At 33.8% G+C, this 25,341-nt stretch overlaps 3 protein-coding genes and 1 long non-coding RNA gene across 7 annotated transcripts; all 4 read right to left on the reverse strand.

Annotated features, from left to right (window-relative positions):
• Positions 1 to 3,334: 3,334 nt before the first annotated feature.
• Positions 3,335 to 8,148, reverse strand: LOC121983780 (protein WVD2-like 2). The gene is made up of 8 exons (XM_042536393.1): positions 7,923 to 8,148; positions 7,006 to 7,048; positions 5,672 to 6,365; positions 5,156 to 5,247; positions 4,989 to 5,082; positions 4,834 to 4,905; positions 4,490 to 4,600; positions 3,335 to 3,787 (listed from the first exon to the last, which is right to left on the reverse strand). Exons 3-8 carry the CDS (start codon positions 6,359 to 6,361, stop codon positions 3,566 to 3,568), a joined length of 1,281 nt encoding a protein of 426 aa, XP_042392327.1. The 5' UTR covers positions 6,362 to 6,365; positions 7,006 to 7,048; positions 7,923 to 8,148; the 3' UTR covers positions 3,335 to 3,565.
• Positions 8,149 to 9,835: 1,687 nt separating this feature from the next.
• LOC121983781 (probable WRKY transcription factor 21) lies at positions 9,836 to 12,282 on the reverse strand. 2 transcript variants are annotated; one of them, XM_042536394.1, is made up of 4 exons: positions 12,146 to 12,282; positions 10,923 to 11,718; positions 10,729 to 10,854; positions 9,836 to 10,379 (listed from the first exon to the last, which is right to left on the reverse strand). In XM_042536394.1, the coding sequence occupies exons 2-4, from the start codon at positions 11,669 to 11,671 to the stop codon at positions 10,235 to 10,237; spliced, it is 1,020 nt and encodes a 339-aa protein (XP_042392328.1). In that variant the 5' UTR covers positions 11,672 to 11,718; positions 12,146 to 12,282; the 3' UTR covers positions 9,836 to 10,234. The 2 variants fall into 2 exon arrangements, with proteins under 2 accessions (XP_042392328.1, XP_042392329.1); XM_042536395.1 differs by having other exon boundaries at positions 10,923 to 11,780.
• A 5,809-nt stretch (positions 12,283 to 18,091) lies between these two features.
• On the reverse strand, positions 18,092 to 22,090 carry LOC121983782. Of its 3 annotated transcripts, XR_006112708.1 has the most exons (6): positions 21,705 to 22,090; positions 20,744 to 20,987; positions 20,011 to 20,067; positions 19,824 to 19,894; positions 19,651 to 19,701; positions 18,092 to 18,466 (listed from the first exon to the last, which is right to left on the reverse strand). It is a non-coding gene; the product is annotated as an uncharacterized LOC121983782 (long non-coding RNA). The 3 variants fall into 3 exon arrangements; XR_006112706.1 differs by lacking the exon at positions 19,651 to 19,701; XR_006112707.1 differs by lacking the exon at positions 18,092 to 18,466 and having other exon boundaries at positions 18,479 to 19,701.
• Positions 22,091 to 22,832: 742 nt separating this feature from the next.
• LOC121987955 (zinc finger MYM-type protein 1-like) lies at positions 22,833 to 23,684 on the reverse strand. The gene has a single exon (XM_042541655.1). The coding sequence runs from the start codon at positions 23,682 to 23,684 to the stop codon at positions 22,833 to 22,835; it is 852 nt and encodes a 283-aa protein (XP_042397589.1).
• Between the last annotated feature and the right edge of the window lie 1,657 nt (positions 23,685 to 25,341).

Genomic DNA, 25,341 nt, shown 5'->3' on the forward strand with positions numbered 1-25,341 from the left:
AGGCTCACTTTAGGCCTGAAATTTATATCAGGTCCAACGTATAGGGATTTTTACCGATTATTTATTATTATATTTTAATACCTTCTAAAAGCTAAACTAAATAATGGATAGCATATTTGAACTCTTTGCAACCTTGGAAATCCACCAGACCTGCAAATGAATAGTATATCCGGTCAAAATTCACTGATAGATCTAAAGAGTTCCGATTGTATCCATTTCAATTTTTATGAATTTCTAAGATTCCAAAGAGTTCAAATATATTATCCATTGTATATTTTAGCTTCTAGAAGGTGTTAAAATATAATAAGGAAAAATCAGTAAAAAAACCTCCACATTAGGTATGATATGAATTATATCAGACACAATGTGGTCTTGATATGATTCATATCAATCTCACGCATGAGGGTTGCAAAGAATTCAAATATACCATCTATTGATTTTTTTGACTTCTCCAAATCTATTAAAATATTATCAAAAAAATTAACTAAATTCTAAATATTGTGGGCATGATATGATTTGCATATCAGGTCTATCATGCATGCATGCATGTAAAATACAGAGAGGGTCCTCTTGTATGGGTTGGCAAATTGAAACCTTTAATCGCAGGTTTTCTTAGATTATCACTTTTGAAATTTATTAGGCTCACTTTAGGCCTGAAATTTATATCAGGTCCAACGTATAGGGATTTTTACCGATTATTTATTATTATATTTTAATACCTTCTAAAAGCTAAACTAAATAATGGATAGCATATTTGAACTCTTTGCAACCTTGGAAATCCACCGGACCTGCAAATGAATAGTATATCCGGTCAAAATTCACTGATAGATCTAAAGAGTTCCGATTGTATCCATTTCAATTTTTATGAATTTCTAAGATTCCAAAGAGTTCAAATATATTATCCATTGTATATTTTAGCTTCTAGAAGGTGTTAAAATATAATAAGGAAAAATCAGTAAAAAAACCTCCACATTAGGTATGATATGAATTATATCAGACCCAATGTGGTCTTGATATGATTCATATCAATCTCACGCATGAGAGGGTTGCAAAGAATTCAAATATACCATCTATTGATTTTTTTGACTTCTCCAAATCTATTAAAATATTATCAAAAAAATTAACTAAATTCGAAATATTGTGGGCATGATATGATTTGCATATCAGGTCTATCATGCATGCATGCATGTAAAATACAGAGAGGGTCCTCTTGTATGGGTTGGCTAGCGCATGAGGTGTTGTCACCATGAGGTATGGGGTTCGAATTTCAGTAAAATCGAAATAAATGTCTTCCTTATGTGCTAGTTACTATTCCAAAGCCTAGTAGTCGTCCGTGATTTACCTCCTCCGTGTTGACTCTGGGACAGGTTGGCGGGGGTGCTGGGGCGAACATATTCGTCTTTTGCCACCATATAAAAAATAGAGAGGAGGAAAAAAATAAGATTGGTTGCATGCATGAGAGAGGAAATCGAAAAGAGAGTGAGAAACGATAGAAAAAAAGAAAATGTCATATTTATCATAAGGATAAAATAGAAAATATACTTAAAAAGATATGTCCTTTGGTAAATACCAAAGTTAGATGTGACTTTTGGTAAATTTAAAAATCTAAATGCGTCCTTTTGTGAATTCTGCAATAATGTAATAATACAAAAAATTTATGCTTCGTGTCCAAGTTATATTAGTGAACAGTGGCATTGTCCTCGGGGTTACAGTGTCACGGTAGGGCATCTAAGTTATCACCCAAATACCTACGGTTCGATCCCTAGTTATGGTGTATTTGTAGAAATTTTTTCTTCAAATGAGGTCGCAATCAAAGGATGATGGGTTCTTTGACTGCCCGCTACGTGCGCTTCTCAATTTATCCTAATGGTCGATAGAAAACTTCCATGCATAGAATCGAACCGATCATCCAAAAATAATTAATGATGTTAATTGAAATTATCATTAGTGAATATTGACAGTCAATAATATATAGTGAACAATGACGATGAATAGTTAAAATGCACTGTAATTATGAGTCGTGAATTATAAATAAAAACGATGAAGTTAGGGATTAGATTAAATGAATACTTAAAATGCACTGTAATTATGAGTCGTGAATTATAAATAAAAACGATGAAGTTAGGGATTAGATTAAATGAATACTTAAAATGCACTGTAATTATGAGTCGTGGATACTAAATAAAAACGAGGAAGTTAGGGATTAGATTATCATATTAAAACTATAGAAATTCAAAAAAAAAAAAATAAACAAGCGATTGTGCAGACTCAGGGAACTTAGAGTGATTCAGGCAACCTGATTGTTTATTTATTTATTTAATTTTTTTTTGGAGGTATATTATATGTATTCAACATTTAAGATTTTTAAATTTATGAGTGGGGTTATAATCAGTTTGAGCCAATAAATTTTTTTTCCGAGGTTCAGACTTTCCTCTTGAGTCAAAATTAAAAATTTTAAATACTTACGGAGTATAGTATATGTATTTAGTGGTTGTGATTTTATGATTTAAGGATTGCGTGATAATGAGTTTAAGCTAATAAGATTTCACCTTCAGGGTTCATGTTTCTCTTTTGAGTTACAGTGTTCAAGATTAAAAATTTTAAATGCTCATGGGATATAAGATTTCTCTTTATATCAACGAAGTTATGCTACATATCGCATGGTTCATGACTTACCAATGCGTAGCTTTTTTTTTTATTATTTTTTTAGCTTGCAGTTCAGTCATTTAGTATTTTACTTTTATGGTTCAAGGATTAGGTTATAACATTAAGCATAAAAAAAATTAAATAAAATTTTTTTTGAGGTACACACGATGTGTGCAACGTAAGGTGAACGACATATCAAAACTATATATATATAGGGGGTTGATATGATGCTCAACTCATCGTTCGCGCTAGTCGTGGTCATTCGCCCACGACTGAGTGGTCGAAGCATCATTCATTTACACCAAGATGATTTTTACAAATCAACACTATCTTATATACAATTAAAGAAGAGAAAAAAAGTTTGTTGTATGTAAATGAAAAAGTGAAATAAAAAAATTAAATTTTGACGTGTCAGATCATCCACGTCACATATATATATATATATATATATATATATATATATATATATATATATATATATATATATATATATACACGCACATCGGACCTAAATAAATTTTTTTATTTAAATTTTTTTTATGTATTTAATACTATAACCCAATCTCTAAATCGGCAAAATCTTATTGACATAACCTAGAACTTAAAAAAATCATAAAAAAAAAAATGAAAAACACGTCGTAGACGAAGTTCACAACACACCGTCTGCAGGGTAACATAGATAGATAGATAGATATAAGGCATCAAATAATTTCTCATAAATTAAATCCATGTCAGTGTACATACATAACTTGAATACTTTGCAGTACCAAACACTTTCAGAAATCCTCACAGGACAAGTCTCAATCTCATCTTTTATGAATTTTCAGTCTCCAATATCATTTCAAAAAAATTTAAAAATATTATATTCATGCTATTATCTGTGTAAATGAAGTTTCGTTAAATGATGAAAGATTACATTTCAAACAGTGGAGAGTTTGGAACCCTCATTGGGTTTGAGACCTTTGCCATGAACAGCCTTCGGACCATAAGGCAAGCTTTTCAAAGATTCCATGATAGGGCGTAGGTTGTGACGATGAAGTCGGTCACATGTCCCGCCGTACTTTTCGCCTTGAAGTGGATCGGCATAGGTGAAACTCCGTCTCGGAGTGAACTTGGGTGACTTGGCACGAGTAGGAGGTACCTTGGGTGCAAACAAAATGGCTCAACTAAGAAGCTTACTCATGAAGAGAAATCTGAATTTTCACTAATGAAGAATGTTCCTTTTCATTTAATCAGAATAGTTTGTTTGGTTTGCTTTTGCTAAAAAATATTTATGCTGGTAGTGCAAATGATCTTAATCTTGCAGTTCAAAATGAACAACTTGCATATTCTTTCTATAGCAAAGGATTTATTCTGGAATGCAAATGATCTTAATCTTCAAGTGCAAAATGAACTTGATCTAACATAAAGTTATCAACTATGATATAGTTGTGCATCTTGACCGAAATTGTAATCAGTGAGGTTATAAACAAAGCACCTAAACATAGTTATAAAATCCAAACCACCAGTTAGATCAGAACAAACTGGAACTAGATGCCACTCTGACCGAAAATGTAATTAGTGTGCAAAAAAAGCCTGACTAGCAGAGTGAGATTTTAATTCATGAGGCTAATTGGGATTTAAACAAACAACAAATATTTCTGTCCGCTTAAATAAAATACAAAAGCATGGTAGGAATATTAAGCTAATCAAATTCACAATGAACTCTGCAAGATTCTGTCAACTAGCATAGTGAAAGTTCCATCATAAAAGCTAGCATTCACTATTCAGCAACTTCTTTGATTTTAACATTCTAAACCCAAATGGTAACAAACATTATTTTAATGAAAGCTCAGACGAGTACCTTCTTTAGTTCAGCCTTGGGTGGAGGACCTGTTTCGTAGAAGCTAGGGATGGGATTTGCTTTGATAAACAAGGTCTTCCTGAATTCCTTAAGAGCGGCCTCTTGCTCTTCCTAGAAAATATAAGAGCTCAGAATATATGATGCATCACCACTTCAACTGAAATCCAATGTTCACTAATGAATTCTTTTCTAGTTAACAATGTGTATCAGTATTAACTTCAACAAAAATATTCCAAAATAAATGCAACACTAAAAAAGCATAAATGAACCATGATTAAGAATATGATATTAAAAAGGCATAAATAAACCATGATTAAGAATCTGATATCATAAAAAAGGTGTACCTTCGTTTGAGCCACAATTTGAAGTCTCTCTGCTTCCATACCCTGCCGTTTCTGCTCTAACTTTGTGTAGTACTGAAGAATAAAGGAGGATAGATTTAAACATTGTGGATTTAAGCTTCATGATAACAATCAAGTGAAACACATAGAAATAGTACTTCTCTTCGCTTTTCGGCACGCTCGCCACATTTAAAGGTAGGAGCAGTTCCAATGGTTGCCCTTCTTTTTGAAGGTCTGACAGATGCTGCAGTTCTATAAGATAGTTAAGAAAATTAACTTTGGACTCTAAATGACGAAGTCAGAAATAGAAGTAGCAGAAGGATACAAAGACACAACAGAGCAAGAATCGTCAGGGTCACGACAATGCATTTTCTTGTCAGATTGCAGAGCTTTCCCTTGTGTAAGAGGTGAATTACTCTGCATTGATAACAAACAAAAACTCATACTTCCGTGATTGATTAATTTCAGATTGTGGTGAAAAGTAGATGATGAAAACACAATTGAAATTCTTTCCAGGACATGAAACAATTGGACTTGAGACTAAACACCATAGATCTGTGACCCTTTGAATACCAATAGAGAGTATATCCATTGTCCAACATGAAAAGTTTATATTTTAGCGTTCTAAACCAAATACAGGGACAAGGTCATAGTAGGATGCAGCAGATGGAAAAAACGCAGTATGTCACATGAAAGATTATGATGCAACTTAATTTTGTCATGGATACGAATGCCTCGAAGAACCAGATTTGATAGTGGAGACATTGCACATTATCCGGTATCAAAAATAAAAAAATAAAAAATTCAAACGAGAAGCAAAAAACATGCAAGGGTTCCTTACCAAGTTTGCCAAGTGTGAATTATCTGCTACCTCAGATTCGTATATGCTTCCAGCATTATCTGACTTTGATGCAGCATTATCTGACTTTGATGCAGCTGGCTTCTGATTTGATTTCTGAGTGGTATTCTTATTTGCTGACCCATCTTGATCAAAATTTATATTTCTACACTCAGACACTTCTTGTCCCTGATCAGAATTTTCACTATCTTTAATATCACGAATAGCATTGTTGGACTCTGGAGTTTCAGGAAGTTGGCAAGAATCTTGACTGGAGTTACTCTTGGGTGCACAAAGAGATTCTGCTTTTCTATCAGTAGCCACTTCTGCAACTTGCTTACCCGACAATTCTTGTTTTTGATTGGATTTTTCATGGTTTTTTCTGCCCTTAATAGCTTGGTTTAACTCTAGAGTTGCAGAGGGTTGGCTAGAATTCACTTCATCGAAGTTAATCTTGGGTGAACAAAGAGATTCTGATATTTTACCAGTAGTCATCAATGAATCTTCTTTAGCCACCACCTCTTGCACCTGATGGGATTTTTCATTCTCTTTTATGCCATTACTGTCTTTTTTAAATTCTTGAATGGCAGAAGGTTTGCTAGAATAAGCTACTTGATCCAAATTGCTCTTGGGTGGCCAACAAGATTCTCGTTCTCTAAAAGCAGCCATCGCTTTTGCAAATTCCTTACCCATTTGTCTGCAATAAATAAATCATATAGATAAAGTTTGTGAATAGGATTGCAAAGAGACAATCCTGAAAAGATAGATAAGAGAAAGGCCAATAATAACAAGGTTACATTCAACTGAAAAGAAGAGAGCAAAAAATACACTAATTTCCAATGGGCAATAAAAGTGAATTGAGTAAAGTAATACGATATCTAGGGCAATACCTTGTCTAGGGACATCAACCAACAAATTGCAAGACAATACCAAATGGAATTTAGAAACTGGTTTAAAGGAAAAATATAAAAGGAAAAAGAGCATGAAACACAAATAAAACACTATCTTCACACCAGTGAGCATCTCCTATTAAGTTGACCTTTTTATATTACTTCTGAATAAGCCTTGGATCGAAAGAGGAAATCTTATGTCCATCTTCATCCTTAAAAAAAGTTGTAGTTTAGTGCACAAGTAAATTCGTGAGCATATTGGTTATCAATTGCATTTATTACTTTCAGCAACCAAGGCATGGAGCAGGAAAAAAAAGAAAGCAAAGTATGAAATAAAGGAGAGATAAAAGATCACAGCTTCGTAAAGCAGTACAAAACATGTATGAAAACTGCATTCAATGTGAAGCAAAGTATTTTTTAGATAAGTGAAGAGAGATTTTACTTTACCAAATATTACCAGAAGAAGCTGATGCTGCAGAGTAAGCAATACCTACGCCAAAAACATTACAGAATAAGCTCCACAAAGAGTTCTGCAGAAAGCAAATTTTGTGTTGCAGGTAGGGAATGATAATTTAAGTTACTCTATTCCATGCCTACCTGAAGCATTCGTTTAAAGGATTTAAAACATGCTGGGAATGATAATTTAAATTAGTTCATTCCATGCCTGCCTGAAGCATTCGTTTATACGATTTTAATAAATTGAACAAGCTCAAATCACCTCAAAGAAGATGGTTACAAAAATTATTTCTTTTTTCTGTTCATTTTCATGACTTGGAGCAATTAATCATTTCATAGAATATCATACCGATCACTGCATGACTTATAGCGTTCTTTTATATATATTTTGTTGATGTCTACAAGAAGTAAACGTTTGCGATGGGCACCCGGAAAATACTGCCAAAGCAATGACGTAACGCAAAAAAATTCAAACAAAGCGATAGAGACAGCCACAAGTAGAAAAATAGACGGAAGTAACAACACACAGACCCTTCTCGCCTTATTAGACCTAAAAGAGAGACCTTTTTTTTTTTAAAAAAAAAAACAACGGCAGGAATGATTGAGCAACACGCCATCGTAGTGGAATGAAAATTAGAACATTATCTTTCACTTATTTAATAAAACGCAGTCAAAAGGTTTCAAAAGAACAATCCAGCGTGAAGAAGAAGCCCGAGTCTCCAACGATCGTTTTCTCAAATAAAAAATATACAATCAAAGAACGGGAGGAGAACCGAACCAAACTCCAATATCAATTTAAAACTTAGGAGAGAAAGCAAAAATTAAGATTGAAAAGATTAAGACCTAACCGAGAGAGAGAGAGAGAGAGAGAGAGAGAGAGGGGCAAAACAGGAGATTGAAATCAATGCCTTGGGATCGCGTATCCGATTCGTTTCTCCCTGTTCAATTCCTCCTTCGCCTCCTTCGATTGGCAGCGGCCGCGACGGCCACCGCCTTCCCCCGCTTCCACGCACAGCCTCCGGTCGGTGGCGTCGTTGAGCTCTGTTTCGCTATTTATGGCGCCCTCGTCCTTGACGCCTCGATTAACCGGGGACCCGGAGCCGTGAGCTTACCCGAATCAATGGACCGGAGCTAGACCCGGTTCAAGCAATCCCATCTTTTTGTCGCACTAGCCCATGGTACCCACAAAGGCACCTGACTTTTAATATGAAAGAGCTTGTGGCTCCCACATCGATGAACAAATCATTAGCTACTAAACAATGCGTGTACATATGATCCAGTATATGATGGGACAGCAAACGAACCAATGCTAATTATCGTTTAATTATATAGCAAATCTATTCGTTTAAAAATGTCGTTATTTTGGTTAATGACTCTTTTAGCCATAATGCAAATGCCTTTACCTAATTATAGAAGACATATTTTGTTTAGTTATAGTAATTGCACATGAAAGGAAAAAAAAAAGTCTTTTATATAGTTATGTTCTCATTTTTCTAGGCCCGGACTCCCCTCCAAAAAGTTGGATCCGTTTGTCAACTCGTGAGATCTAATATTCTAAGAGATAATACAAGTTAGGGCTTGAGCCGAGGTATGATCTCTCTCATACTCAAATTAGTTATCGATATGTGAGGGAAAAAATAAAAAAGTTTAATGAAGAAGAATTGTCTCCACTTGTAAGAATAAGAAAATCAATTTACTTATGACTCGCCTATTCTAGTATTTATATAATTGTTAGAAAAAACATTTGCACGTCCGATGTTTAGCATATTTTCAATTCTTCTCGGGTGAGTCAGTGAAGATGAAACTTTAAATAATCCGCTACTCATTCCTCCATTCATTAATCGTCACGTATTAAGAGAAAGACATCAAGGAAATCAATCCTGACATCCACTACTCACTTATCCCTTCATTGATCTCCACGTATCGGGAGGAATTAATCAAGGGAACCAGATCTGACACTCACTACTCGTTTCTTCATTCATTGATCACCATATATTGGTGAGAAAGGAATTAAGGGAACCATATCTAATACCTTATTCACTTCTCCACTCATTGATCATCACATATGGTTGGCCAAAAACATCGAAGACTCCGACGCTCGACAAGACTAGATTATATCACTCAGTAGAGCTTGATTGTATCGCTCAATAGATCTTAGTCATATTGCTCAGTAGGATTTCAGACATATTACTGGATGGGACTTAATCATATAGCTCGGTAAGATGCAATCATATGGTTCTGAGAATCTTAATCGTATTGCTTGACAAATCTTAGTCGTATTGCTTGGTGAGATTTAACGATATTACTGGGAAACCTGGATTCTATCGTATATCTCTCCTTCAAATTCGAGTATAATCGAATAAAATCTAATTAAGCGTGAAATCTCCACTTCTCTCCATTGCTTGAAAAATCCGAATCTCTTCACTAGCATACATTGTTGTTTAGTTATAAATATATATATATGTTATATTAACGATCCCCCTAGTGTCGACTCCACGGATATAGAGGGAAATATATATAGATACACATGTGTCAAGTATATGGTGGGATAAATTTTAAATCATCAGTTTTTGAAAATCGATTCTGACCATTATAGGATATTATAGGGATCTATGTAGAATCTCGATAACAATGAGATCCACTTGTCGTTTCATGATTATCTCGAAGAGACCAAAATGGCCCCCTACTTTTAAAAGACGAAGTAGGAGAGGATATTTTAGGGGAAAAAAACATCACGGAGTGGACTAAAAGATATGAATCAAACCATGAAAATATAAAGTAGTTGGATCAATCAGTAGAAACAAAAAGGCTGCAACAAGGATTTCAGGAATTTCAGTTTCGGTATTGATAAAAAAATTTGTGGTTCGACATAAAAACGTTCATGGAATTCCAACAGTATGTGAGAGTGCAACTTTGATCAGCTAACATTCCAAACCCTATCCATGTTTTTGTCTCACTAACTTGGTTCGATTCACCTCGTGCGATGGATGATACACAGAACAGAATGCTTGAAATTAAACACTATCAGTGAGGTAAATAAACATGGAACCTATCCAAATCTGCTTGCTATTTTCCTTGTCGCCGGAAAAGATGATCGCCGATCGACCTGACAAAAGCTCACACTCCATACCTTGGATAGCTGAAAAATTCACCCGGAAAGGAAGGCGGCATCCATGATGATCAGCAGGCAGGCTTGCAAGAGGTAAAAACTTTACAAACTCTATGTTTGCGCGGGCTGGCTCGGCAACTTGGCATGGTTATGCTCACCTTCGTAAGTGACAATGAGCATGGAAGGGTCTTCTAGGCACCTTTCGACATGTTTCCTCGCAGGGCAACCCCTCATGCTGCTACATTTATAATACCCCCTGCATTTTTTTGTTTGTTTTGACATTAGTTCTTTGTTTTCAGTTCTTTCACTTTTAGCCAAAATATATATAAATATGCCTAATAGAAGATTAGAAGCTTGAATCTAACAGGCTATTCTTTCCCACAAGATTGGCATAAGAAGCAATATCACTGAGAAAAAACAGTTTGCATAATTTGTTGGTAAGCTTTCGTAAATCATAGAAAATGAATAAAGCATAGAAAAACACTGGTAACAAATTGGTAGGACCAGATGGAATAAGTGGAATGCAATGACGACTGATGTATCATTAGTAAACAAAGAGATGTACAAAATAAGTCAGAAGATTGTCGCTACGAGTACAAGAATACCTAGGATGAGGAGAGCCTTTGATTGGCTTTTGCCCATATTTTCTCCATGAATACTCGTCGGGAGGGATATCAGCCGGTTTGTTACTGATAGCAGGTACCTTAATGGTTCTCTTTTGCCTCAGCTTCCTGCAGAAAGACATCTATAATTAAAATCCGATTCAAATAATTACCGAGTCAATAAACAATAGAATTACCTCTTTTTCGCACAATGGCATCTGCCAGTAGAAGCACATTTGCCATTTCCATCCTCCCCTCTACATATGCACTTCCTCTTGAGAGGAGGGTGGAGGTTAGCTGTGTCAGACGATGCCGGTCCACCTATTAAGCGGAACGCTGACTTGCCGTCCAAGCTGGCTACGCTTCCATCGATACTCACGGACGACAAGAAAGACCTGGTAGTCGACACATAGGGCGTGCAGCTTGAGTTCTCAAACTTGAGGTTTATAGCACTGTGGCTTCTCCTAAACATGTCAGGCTGAAGGCTCATCTGATGACCAAATTGGAACTTTGGATCATTCCGAACGAATTGGTACTGACTCGATGATGATGATGCTTGCGCCCCAAGTTGGTTCTCGGTAAAGCTCCTTTGTGAAATTTGAAGTGGGATCTTAGCACTTGAATCCAATACTTGGATTTTGTTCTCCAAAGAATTTCTTGGGAGGTGTTGGAGTGGGTTGGAAGCAAGGTCCATTTTGGAAGGAAAATGATTGTCTGAGAAGATCTTGTGATTGGAGATGGGTGGGGCTTTTTTAACAACCCTAACTCTGCCATGGCCAACACTGTTGTTGAGCAAAGAGACCAACCTCTTGAATCTGGAAACAGTTTCACCAGTCTCTACCAAAAGTTCTCCAGATTGGACTTGATCTTTAGGTTGAGAAAGGAGACCCAAGGCTCTGATGCAGCTCTGCACTGCAGCTCTGTTAGCTTTCTCCACTTCTTCCATCTCAAAATCACAGCACTAAATCATCCAAAAGCCCCATCCTCTCTGACCTAGGAACATCCGAAATGCCCCAAATTGCAGATTCATCAGAAAGGACTCCAAACAAATTGTTCTACACGAAAAACGATGGGGTTCTCTCAACGACAAGAGTTAAACATCATAAATTAGGAAAGAGTTGCGTAAAGCTCGACAATTTTTAACCCTACGTGAGCAATACCAAAACAGAACCGGGAAGCAAAATCCAACACGAGAAGAAAGAACAAAACGAGGAAAATAAGCAAGTTCAGGACGATCCCCGAAGCACAAGCTACCCAAAAAAAGCACCAAGGTTAGATTTTGAACAAAGACTGAAGCTGAAACAAGAAGATTTCATAGATTGACCGAATACTGACCAAAAACAAAAATTAAAAACAAAAAACGAGCGACCACATCGAGAACAGCTGAGGAGACGATGGCGGCTGAGATGAGAGAACCGACCTCGGGAAAGAGCCCTAGATTGTCGATGATGGCGGGCTGGACTAGCGATTTCGTCCCCCGGGATCGGAAGATGCGAAGGGAAGCAACGACGAAGAGGTTTGGAAATCTCTTCAGCAAGTAAAATAATAAATATCACAGTTCAGAGTCAAGAGAGAGAGAGAATTCTCATTTTTGTCCTCTCAAAAGTTGCATTTTGCATAAACTTCCAACAAAAATCATAAGCTCCACTTTACAAAAAATGTTAATATATATGGGGTAAAATGAAAAAAAAGATAATAAAACGCTCATCCTTAACGTCATAGAGGATTTATTCCCCAGCTATCCCGAGGATCGATCCTGCGACATTATTATGGCAACACTCGTCACATACCAACTCGGATGACCCGCGAGATCTAACTATGATTCAATATATAAATGACAAAAGGAATTAGAAAAAAAATGATTAATCAGGTTAGGTAACGTCGAACTTAGAATGATCGATCCGGTCCTATGAAAATTTTCCACCGGCCACCAAAGTAAATCGGGAAGTGCTCGCAGTGGATAGCCTAGGAGTCCAGTCTCTTCTAATTACATGCCCTATTTAGAAGGAAAAATCCTATAAATTTATCATAACTGAGGCATGAAAGAGATTAGAAAGGGACCATAGATGGTGGATCAGAAGATATGAATCTCATTTAAGTTTATTCTAATATAATAAATAGAAATTATTTTGATGAAATTATTTTTTATACTTGTAATTTTAATTAAAATTACTATATCTTATAAGTAAGGTTATCAATAAAAATTCTATCTAATTTAGATAATCTATAATTCTATTCATAATAAGTCAAAGAAGCAAGTAATCGGAAATTAGAAAAGTGAGGTTTTTTTAATTCCCGAACAAATTTTTTTAACAAAAATACCTTTAAATTTTTTTATAACTAAAATTTTATTTTAAATTATAAAAACTAAATAAAAATAAAAATATGTGATATTTTATTTTTAAAACGTAACAAAAAAAAAAGAAAAACCTTAAAAAACGTAACAAGATAAATAAAAAAACGTAAAAAAAAAATTTAAAACGGAAAAAAGAGAAATGTAAAGTTAAAAAAAATAAATAATAAAGTTTAAAATGAAAAAAAATAATAAGTGTAGTTAGTTTGGTAAGGGAGGTAATGTAATAAAATATTAAATTAGATTATATATTAAAAAATTTAAATAAATATATTTTTTATATTATTTAGATTGAACTAAATAATATTAGATTATAAGATTATAAATGATAACTAAAAGTATCCTCAATGTTATAACATTTTTACGTAAAATTATTATACGATAATGTTAAAATAATTTTTTAAATTAGAGCTATTTTAACTAAACACTAGATGAATAATAATCAGATGTCCGGAATTTAAATCTCAATTGAGATGACTATTTTGAAAATTGACTTCTAAATATGAATCAGTTATACACTATATTTGTCGAAGTAATAATCATGTCATTTACCTCCAAAGTTAGTAATAAAATAAGATAACTATTAAATATAATATATTTTTTTGAATATTACAATAATATTTTGAAGAATTTGGGCATATTACTATGATTTTAATACTTTTTTAGATTTCTTCGTATAAATAATAATAATAATAATAATAATAAATAAATAAATAAATAAATCCAATCAGTCACATTGACTAGTCCTGAGATGATTGATCCGTCCTCACAGAATTGAAAGAAAAATCCAAAAATCCCACATCCTTTAGTTGCTCACTCTATTTGGAAGAAAAATTTATGTAAATATGCTATAGTTAAGAATCGAACCGTGAATATCTGAGTGATAATCTAAATATTCTACTAAGACACTATAACTCCGGGGATGATTTCTTGATAATACAGTAAATTATGGGGGTGGATAAATAATTTTTCCTTAATAATAGAATTTTTTTACATCTATTTATGAGTAATCCGTGACACCTAGTATTTTTTTTTTAATTTTAATTTCCACCTATTCGTTAGCAACCCATGCGCACTTAATATTTTTTTATTTTTTTTTTTATTTTCACTTCCTTTAATCTAAACCTTCAATCCTAAAATATATATATATCCACCAAAAGAATAATACTAATGATTAGAGATTAATGACAATAAATTTTAAAAATTAATAATATTTTAATAATTTTAAAATGTTAAGGATATTTATCAAAGAAAGGAAAAAAACTGAGGGTTATTTTATTTTATTTTTACTTTTTTAAAAAAAAAACCTTTAGGTCAAATAATTAATCTTCTAACTTTGGGTCTTGAGCCATCACATTCTTGACTTTAATTACGAAAACATCAAGAGATTAGATTGCAAAATTGGCCAATTAATAAATAATAATGTCCATTCTCCATTTTGTTCCTTTCTCATGTGGGTCTAACACCTTCCAAATTATCATCAAGCTTGCTTAAATTTTTCAAAATTATGACAAAAAACTATAATTAATTGAGTCAAAATGTGAGTCATTATTTTGATTATGACTCTATAATTTACTATAATAATAATAATAATATTTTAATTATGATAAACTACAAAATTACCAAATAGACAATCCTTCTAGATGGCATTAAAGTATGACCTAATTGTCTCTTTAACTAATGCACTAATTTCCACTTTTTATATTAAAAATGTATATTTTATGCACATATGTATCTTAATTTTAATTGAGTCAAAATGTGAGTCATTATTTTTTTATTTTGATTATAATGGCTATTAATTTATTATTAAACATTTATTGACTACGCAAAAAAGAAAGAAAGAAACGTTGTGGGAATTCTTGGAATTATGGGACACTAAAAAGTCAAAAACTAGGGGGCCCCACAATCTTATCCTAACTCTAGTGCAAGTTTAGGGGCCCACGCCAAGTGCCATGCGGCACACTTGTGTACACGAATAATTGTCCTATACACGCTGCGTATAGAAAGATATCTAAGGAAGAAAACTTAACCTATAAAAACATTTTAATTTTTAATTATTGTCCCTGAGGTGGAAAAACTGCCCAAACAAATAATAGACACTCTTTATTAATAATAATAATAATAATAATTTAATTTTTTTATCAGATAAATTAATAAAAATAAATATTACATTTAATTTTAATCAAAAGGGGTAAGAGTATATGATATCTATGTAATAGTATAATATCTATGCTCGAATTTCAACAGTAAAATATTGTAATGAACTCATCCTTATAAAAAATTAATTTAATATCATATTTCATCTTAGTCAAAAAGTTGAAAAAAATATGTTTTCTAACATCGCTGACTCAAGGTATATATAGAAACTTCTTTGCTCGCAGTATTGTCAATTCTAAGATGTGAGAATAAGGAGAATTTTAAATTTTTAATTGATTAATTAGAAAAAATCTCAATAAATTTTATATATATATAAATTATTTTTTAAAATTAATAGTGAAATGGTTATTTATTTATTTTTACAAGAACAATCAACCATCCTTATTGAAGTTATTTCAAAGTCAATGGCCTAGTCATGTCTAAAATAATTTACATGCAATTTGAACTATTCAATTGAATTATGATTTTATTTTAACATTATTTTCTAGAAACAAAGTCAAAATCTAAATAATTTAAACGAACGTGATCTAGTGAGTGACATTCTACGTGCTCGATGAATTGGTCAACAATTGTTTAAATTTTGATATCAATATTCGAAGTCAAGATTTGAAAGATTGGTGGTCGTGCTATGCATGTTTTGACCCTGCAATTTATAATTTTATGATTTTTTTTTTCTTGAATATAATTTGAATATGGAATATGGTGGATTGAGATTACAATAAATTTAAATAAGATCATAAAAATATTTTTTATTAATTTAGTTGTCGATTGATCTCACTTGTGAAATATCGAGTTTACGATAGAAAAGTTAACATTTACAAGGTCAATATCTAGTCAATTGTAATAAGTCTGTCACCCTAATTGAACTTTACGCGAAGCCACATCAATGGTAATATGTAGTTCTCATGAACTAGTTTTAGCTTTAGTTATGGTCTCAAAAAAAATGTATACATATGCAAATGGTAGTGACTTTAATTAGACAAAAGGATTCCAACAAGCTCTATAAATGTACCAAGCAAACTTAAGTCTACATATCGAACAACCATTAGATTTGTAGATAGATCCACCAACTCTATTGAGCTCAATTTTCTATTTCGTCCTTATCTATATTTAAAATTTATTGGATCAATGATCTGTTAGGACCGGTTAATCTGGGGAGGGGGAAGAGGTGAATGACTCACTCCGATTTCTTGATTGACTTGATTTTACTTAACGAAAATTTGAAGGCAATGGTAACACCTTATATTAATTTGGTATCCACCTCCTAAAGATGATTAATCTAAGGATCTACACTACGATCCCACTTTTCATTATGAAACTTCTCCTTCTCCGATCAATACCAAAGGTGGAGAAATCTAAACAATAATCCACAACCCTCAACAAGAATACCTCACAAGAAAGAAGAAGATAAGAGATTGGAGTTTTGAGTACACCTTATTCTTTGAGTGACTTGAGATTGTAGTACTAGGAAGAGCTTTAATGCTTAAACTTGAGCTTGAGCACTGTGAGTAATGGAGAATCGAGAACTCTAGGGCGTAATGAAACAGTGCTCAAAACAAGCTCTTCGAATCTTCTTAAACCTTTCGAGAAAGAGTCATTTTTCTTGTCATTTTATGAGTTTTAATCGATTAAAAAATGACCTTAATCGATTACCCATCGTTAATTGATTAGAGTAGTTGATTTGACGTGTGTTTCAGCAAAGTTCAGCAAAAATTTTAATAAATAAAGTTGAATAAGTTCAATAAGATGAGCAATCATATTTGAACAATATCAAAATTAAGACGATAAATGAATCGAACGTTCGTGAACAGATTTTATATTCAGCTTGATAAAAACTTATTTATATCATTCAATACATACAAGATCAATTAAATGAACAAGTTCAAACAACTCGTTAAACTAAATAAACAAGCTTAAGCGCACGCACACGCGCGCATATATATATATATATATATATATATATATATATATATATATATATATATATATATATATATATATATATATATATATATATATTCTAGGATCGAAAAGAATTTAGATATCTCCACAATTGCATGATATTGTCCACTTTGGGCCTAAGCCCTCATGGTTTTGCTCTTGAGCTCTCCCCAAAAGGCCTCATGCTAATGGAGATATATTTTCTCTTATAAACCCATGATCTTTCCCATGTGTTTTCAATATGGGACTATGTTTGCAACCTTGCAACCCCAACAATCCCCCCTCAAACAAAGGACCATAGACTTCCTGCCCCTCGGTCCGCCCGACCAACTAGGACTTCATTGCCTAGTCGCAATTAGGACGGACTTCCTGCCTAGTGTCTGGTTCTCTTGATCCGAACATAGGAGCCCCCACTTTCTTTGTTCGAGGTCAATATTATACCCACATGGCTCAATCAGACCATAGCTCTTGTGCACAGTCGGCGATTAAACCTTCTGGCAATCCAGACTCTGATACCAATTGTAGAGTTGAAAAGAATTTAGATATCTCCACAATTGCATGATATTGTCCACTTTGGGCCTAAGCCCTCATGATTTTGCTCTTGGGCTCTCTCCAAAAGGCCTCATGCCAATGGAGATATCTTTTCTCTTATAAACCCATGATCTTTCCCATGTGTTTTCAATATGGGACTATGTTTGCAACCTTGCAACCCCAACATATATAAACAATGTTCATGAACAACACATCAATAAAACTCTTATCAACATGCTAAATAAGCAAAGCAAGTTTCAAAATGAAAGAGTTTGTATTATCAAACTCAATAACTAACCAAACAAACTTAAAATGTAAAAGTTTTAAACAATCAAGTTTGAATTGAGGACTCGATAACATCTAAACGAACCAAACTCAAGCTCATAAAAAATAAACAAAGGCAAGTTTGAATAATCATTTCAAAAGTTTAGTTCATTTTAAGCTCGACTTAGCTTGGTTACCTTATCAAACAAGCGGCTTGACTTATTTACAATACTATTCCAAACTGTGCTAACTGGAAGGGTGCAACAAGAGAGAAAATGAAAGTAGATAGAGTTGATCAATTAATGGGACCAAAAAGGAAGAATCTTGGCTGATGACAGACTGGTAGTGGATATACTGCATTGATTAATGGAGACAGCTGACTGATGACCATCCTAATCTGAAAACTGGATGTGGATGCATCCATGAAGTGGTGGGGTTCATCCAGCCACTGAGGTCCACCACCAAGTTGAATGGAATGCAGATGGGACCCTCCTCCTACATTGGAATGGCAAAAGTAAGACCAGATTTAACCCAAGGAAACTGCAGAGCATTTGCTGAAAAGAGTGGTGATGCTGCACAATAAGAAAAAAAAATGTTCATGTCATTTTAACACGTACAATTGATTTGAATCTTCTTGGTTTTTTCCCCCACCTTGTCACTGTGGTTTGTGGACTCTGATGCTACCTTAAGCCATGGAATCTTCAGTTTGAATTAGTTCTATCAATGTGTCATGGAGTTTCTGTTGGTTTCTAAGACATTCTACTGCTAGACATGTTGACTAATCCAAGGTCCAACTCATTCTTTATGAATTAGGACCTACCTTGTTCAAAAATGTCCAAATCAAATTCCAATACTTTACTACTGCACACATTGATGTTTCATATTGCAATTCCTCTTCAAATCTAAATTGCTGTTCAACATCATATATATTAATGATTCTGTCAGCCTACATTACCATTTACCAATAGGAGTTGACAAATGACCAAGATTAACCAAGCTAAAACATTGGCTCGGCTATTTTTCAAGTTTTTTAGTTAGGTTCTTGATTTGTTAGTAACTTCGGTTACTGGAGGCCTAGTGAAGTTTTAACCAAAATCCCATCTGAACTTATCTCAATTTCACCCGTTACCATTTCATAATTTGTCAAATTTTTAGCTACTTCAATCAAAAATATCTAATCAATACTGGTATCAAACTTTCTACAAAAATGATGATCAAATCAAATCAAATAGTCATAACAATAGTTTGGTGGTCCATGATATCTTCCTGCATCAGGAACAAAATGTCTTACAAACATCATTATGGTTGGCCCCTGAGCTGTATGCAGTACTCATCTTTATAGGACTTCTATATAATTTGACTCCTAGGGCAATTCAATCAAATGCTTCTTCAGTCATACTATTTTTAATCCTTAGTTTAAATATATGTATATTTTATTACCTTGTTTTCAGAAGATTAATTTCTTTATTAGTGATCACCAACATAATTACCTAATTTTCAATATACATAATTACCACACCGACACCAATAATTAAAAACAGACAAGGAAACAACACTATTGAAGTAGCATTGAACAAAATTGTTCTATGCAACATATGTAATTAAGATTTATCTAAGCACAATAAACATATAGATGGCTCTATCCAAATCGAGAGAGAAGTTTGGGTTTGACATTTTACTTGGAATGAACCTTTAGCTTCTGTTCTTGCACTTTGCCATGGCTCATGGTGCTATAATAGGACAGGAGAAGAAGAACTTCCATAATATATATATATTGAGAAGAATTACTAGATATATGAATTGAATTAAGAGTTGATTAATCAAAACGGAGATTTCTAATAAAGATACTCACCAAGTCCATGTGGCTTCTGATCCTTTCATGATCCACAAGCGCTTGCGTGAGTTGACAAACATCCTGCATTACTATTATTTTGAAATGAAATCAATGAAGATGCAAGTTTGTCAAACATTATAATGGATTTATCAAAATGCAATGTGGAAGTTGGGACATATTTAGAAGCATTCAGCAGATTCATCACCTTGCTCTCATTTATGTTGTCCCTCCCACTCATTCCCTGAAAGCCAGCCACAGTTTCCTGATATGTGGGAGAGAAGGCACATTAACTCGCAGAATCTTGCTTAAACATTAAAAATTTGAATGCACCCACATTTTCAGGTCTATCTTCAAGCTGGTTAGATGATTTGGAAACAATTTATACTTTTCATGAAAGCTTGATTATTCATATAAACATATGTTGTGTGTGAGATCGGTTTTAGACCATAAACATGTTAATTGGTTTGTCTACTTATAGATTAAGCTTTTGAGATTCGGGTGAAGCAACAAAAATCCTAAATATATTCAAGTTAGAGATAACATTATTCTTTCTTTCACAGTAAAACAACCAGTTACCTAAATCTGCAGTTCTGTTATATAAAAGTCTGATCAAAGATCATTTGCTTATGTAACTATTGATATGTGATCAAAATGGAGATGCATCGACCTAGCTTTTTCAGGACATTATCATAAAATAAGTGTCAACTTAAGTTGGAACTATAAGTCTCTCCCACAGTACCAAAAATTAGTTGGCCTAGAAGATACTGCTCTGATATAGCTACAGAATTAGCCACCAATTAAACAGATTTTGAACCATTTCATGTGGGACACAATGTGCATTGTCTCTTGCATGGTATGTCTTCCATTATAATTCCCTGATGGTGATTGCTCAAATTAATTAAGATAAGAAAGGTGTATTAAGTTGTGTGCACGCATACCAGTGTTGGTGAAGGAGCCAAACATCTTCTGCAACGCCATGGAGAGCTCTTGGTAACTCTTGTACATCTTTGGATCGACCTTGTGCAAGTATGGCGGACTGTCCATCCTCACCTTCATGAAGGAGGCCATTGGGTTGCTTAACTTTTCACCATCCTCCTTCATGTTGCTGTTCCCCTTGTCAGAGTGAAGAGAAAAGATGTTCTTCCTGAATGACCTCACTGATCATCTGCTTACAACCTGCACCTGATTCATAAACATATATAGTCGCAATAAAGGAACCAGATTGAAGTAAAACTATAGAGATTACACAGATTAGAATAGCTCCAAATTTGCTACTGAAAACTGGGAATAGAAAATTGTTTGCCCTTAACGATGTTACATGCTCTCTTCTTTTAAGCTTCATCATATAGAGAAGGTTCACCAACTTTATTTAACTCCAAGTGAATTGACGCAATAAATAATCTCTCTCTACTTTTATTTGATGAATTTTGGAAATAGACTTTGTTGTTAATGATAATGTGATGTGTATTAGAATTATACAAAGTTTATAATTCATGTAAGATCCCTCCAAAAGGGAAAAAAACAAGCTCTTTTATCCGAAAACCCTGACAATTTCTCTAAATGTGAATCTGTATAACAGAACTAGTGGTTTAATCTGACAAAGAATGAGACTTCTACTCCAACAGCAAAAATTAAAACAAAAAACAAAAAAAAAATCTTAGAAAACACCAAATAAGTCACAATTAAAATGTAGCAAATCATATGTCAAAAATTAGGGAAAATAACTATACACAGAGACAGTATAAATGCAACGAGGTGGTTTATTCTAGCATACTTAGAACATATAGATATACTCTAATTTATGCGGGGAGAAAAAAAAAAAAAAATCAATTGCAACATCAATTGATGTATGGCGCAGAAAACTAAAAAATTAAGCTGAATGAGATATTTCAATCATACTTGGAAGCAGGCGGCTTTCCCGTGTCGACGCCGCCGCCACATGGAGCAGTGTTCCCAACCCTCGGCAGCTTCGTACGTTTCCTTCACATCGGTGGGTGTCTGGATCTGAAGTATCAGGTCGATTATTTCCTCGTATCTTCTCTTCTCCGCGCTCTCGCCTTCCACTACGCCGCCGACAACCCCAGGCGAAGCTCAGTCGCCTGCAGCCCCAATCCGCTCGACATTCATCTAGCGATTGAACCACTGCGATCCGCGATTCATCTTTTCTTCCGGTCAAATTTACTTCTCTGGTTTCAAATCATTACCAGCAAACGAAGCTACGAGGAGGAAACCAACCCAGGTTATCCCCGGACCCTGTGCTGGCGTAGCCAGAGTCTTCAAATGCCTGGGCTAAATTACGATCATAATAAAATATACATGTATATTAAACATTTAACAAACATATAATATTTATATCCTAATATCCTTTTACATAGTTCAAATTTCATACAAAATACTTCATCTACTTAAGCTGTGCTCGACGAGATTTTAGAGTATAAAACTCATCTATTACTGATTCCAAGTCTATTTTCTCAGACAATTGTCGTTCTATGTAGAGAATCATGCAATCAGAAAGTAAATCATCATCCATCTTGTTGCAACGTGCCGTTTTGAGAAATTTCATTGATGAAAAGGCTCTCTCTGCAGTTGCAGTTGATACAGGAAGAGTCAAGACAAGTCGAATCAATCTCTGAATCATAACATAACTCTCAGCCTTTTTAGTCACAATCATTTCTCTATATAATGCAGAAAGAGTAGAAATTTGTTGAAACTCATGATCACAAACTATGTCAAGTTGATAGTGTTCCAATTCAACTCTCAAAGCATGAATTTCTTGTTGAGTAAAATTAGCTGGATAAAATTTTGATGCAAGCTTGTAAATATCGCCCATATTAAATTTTTTAAATGAATAAGTAGGATCCAAAGCTTAACAAAGAGCAAGAAGTTTGATTGTCGCCTCACTGAATCTACAATTTAGTTCCATCACTTGAAAATCTATTGCAGCATTAAAAATATCATAGTGATAATGATGCTCAACTGTAACATGATCCCATTGTTGACAATAACGATTAACTTTATAACCACAGCTCATATCAGGCATCTCAATATTATGTCGTTCACAAAAACCTTTACTTTCACAAAAAATTCATCCCAACCATCTTCTCTAAATTTTAGAAGGATGACTTTTGTGGTTGAGACAAATTTTAAAGCATTCACAATGTCTTGTGATTTATTTTGTAGAGCTTGACAAAGAATGTCAGTGGTTTCTAAGAGCTTTTCCATCAAAAACCATACAAATATAAATTCAAAACTCATAATCATGTTGCATAAACCACAAGCTTCCCTACGTATTGTACCATTTGGCTCATTTTCACTGAGATTTCCAAGGATCTTACAAGTTGCTGCATACATGTCTATCAAGTTCCTAATAGAATCATAATGAGAGCTCCAACGAGTAGCACCAGGTCTATGCAATGTACCAATTTGATTAGCTCCTGTACCAGATTCACACTCACCAATAGTCAACATATATGCAATCTCTTCTTGTTGAGCAGATTGTAAATCACTAAGACATTTAGGAGACGAGGTGACAAAGTTTACAATGGAAGTCAAATAAGAAAAGAATTGCCAAATAGAAGGCACATCCTTAGCAGCTGCAACCAATGTTAACTGTAAACGATGAGCAAAACAATGTACATAATAGGCATATGGACAGTCTCTAAGAAATAATGCTTGAAGCCCATTCCATTCACCACGCATATTACTTGCACCATCATACCCTTGTCCTCTCATGCTGTGGATTTGAATATTGTATTGAACAAAGATGTCAGAAATTGATTTCTTAAGGTTTGCTGATGTTGTGTCCTCAACACTCACAATCTCAAAGAAACGTTCCACCAAAAATCCAGAATTATTAACAAATCTGAAAATAAGGGACATTTGCTATTTTTTAGATTCATCTTGAGCTTCATCAACAAGAATACAAAACTTGGCATCTCCCAATTCATCTCGAATCATTGTTCTCACTTTATTAGCAAGAATATGCAATATTTCCTTTTGAATTTGTGGAGAAGTGTATTTAGCATTTTGCGGGGCATTATGTAACACAACTTTTGCAATTTCATCATTTAAATGTGCTTGAAATTTTAACAATTCAATAAAATTTCCACGATTTAAGGAACTCTCTGATTCATCATGACCTCTAAAAGAACATCCTTGAGTTGCAAACCATAATAAACCTTCAATTGTTGCCTTTAGGCGCAACCTATTCTTTATAATTTCTTCCGTAGATTGAGCATTCAATACTTTGTCAATATTTTGCTTTGGTTTCATCAAATCCTGAACACATTTCACACATCTATTATGTGATGAAGACAATGAACCAACATGAATAAGAAATGCACATTTTTCTCCACATTAACTCTCTTCCAACTATTAAACCCTTCAGAAACAAGTGCAGAACGAGCTATTGGATTACTTGTATTCTCAAAAAGAAAGCATGGAAAACAATATGCTTTGTCCTTTAAAGGTGAATCTTCTAGCTAAGGAAATTGTTTGAACCAAACATATTGAAATCGACGGTTTTGCTTTCCAATTTTTGTTCTTGGATACTCAATAAGTTTTGGTTGATAAGGACCTGCTTTGATATATGCTCTTCTAATCTCATCCCGCTCATTAACAGAATATTCACAAATCAATTTTCGTAATCCTGGATCTCGTTCAATAGAAGAAATATCAAATTCTTCTTCTCTTTGTTCTATTGGCCTAGATACAAAATGAGATTGTAAATCGGAAGTAGAGGATCCAACTGTTGGTCTAAGAGGTATATCACACTGCAATTAATTATCAGATTCAGACTGATCATCTCTTTTCCCAAAAAATGACAGTAATGTTTTTAGCTTTTTATTTGAAGGTTGTTGGTGTTCCATTTATAACCTAAGGAAAAAAATAACTACAAATTAATTATTTATAACTTAAGAACAAAAAACAACTACCAATCAATTATAACAAACTCAATCATATTATTCATTTTATGATAAACTCAAACACAATAATAAATCAATTTATAATATCACAACATTCCCTAGTATTAGAATCATAATTTTCAGATAATTTAAAATTTTAAATAATTTCAAATAAAATCACAACTACAAATCTAAAATTACCTGTGAAGCTGTGATTTGTCACTTTAAGATAAAGAGAAGTCCACTGCCTACCCGTAAAATCCAGTGCTATGCTAAAACTTGAAATGCCTGAAATCAAAAATAAAAATAAAGGACTTAAAAAGGGAACAAATGTAGGAATTTAGAAGTAAACTTAGGACCTTCCACTTTTTTTTCAACCACAACAATCACAAATAATAATGAGTATCACATTTAGATTGACAGAATGTTTAAATTTTTCAGAAATTTAACCTAGGTTGGAAAAAACTTTCCTAAAAAAAATTAGGGCAAATTAAAGCGGCTATGATTCTATGAAGAACAATTTCTACTGTTATTCTGGTAAATCCATCATACACGGCGATCCTCAGATCGTCAAGACTAAACTCACACAAAACATTCTAAGAGCCATGGAATTCCTATAAGGGTGAAGCAAC

This window comes from Zingiber officinale, chromosome 5B (assembly GCF_018446385.1).
Source record: "Zingiber officinale cultivar Zhangliang chromosome 5B, Zo_v1.1, whole genome shotgun sequence".
In the NCBI taxonomy this organism is placed as follows: domain Eukaryota; kingdom Viridiplantae; phylum Streptophyta; class Magnoliopsida; order Zingiberales; family Zingiberaceae; genus Zingiber; species Zingiber officinale.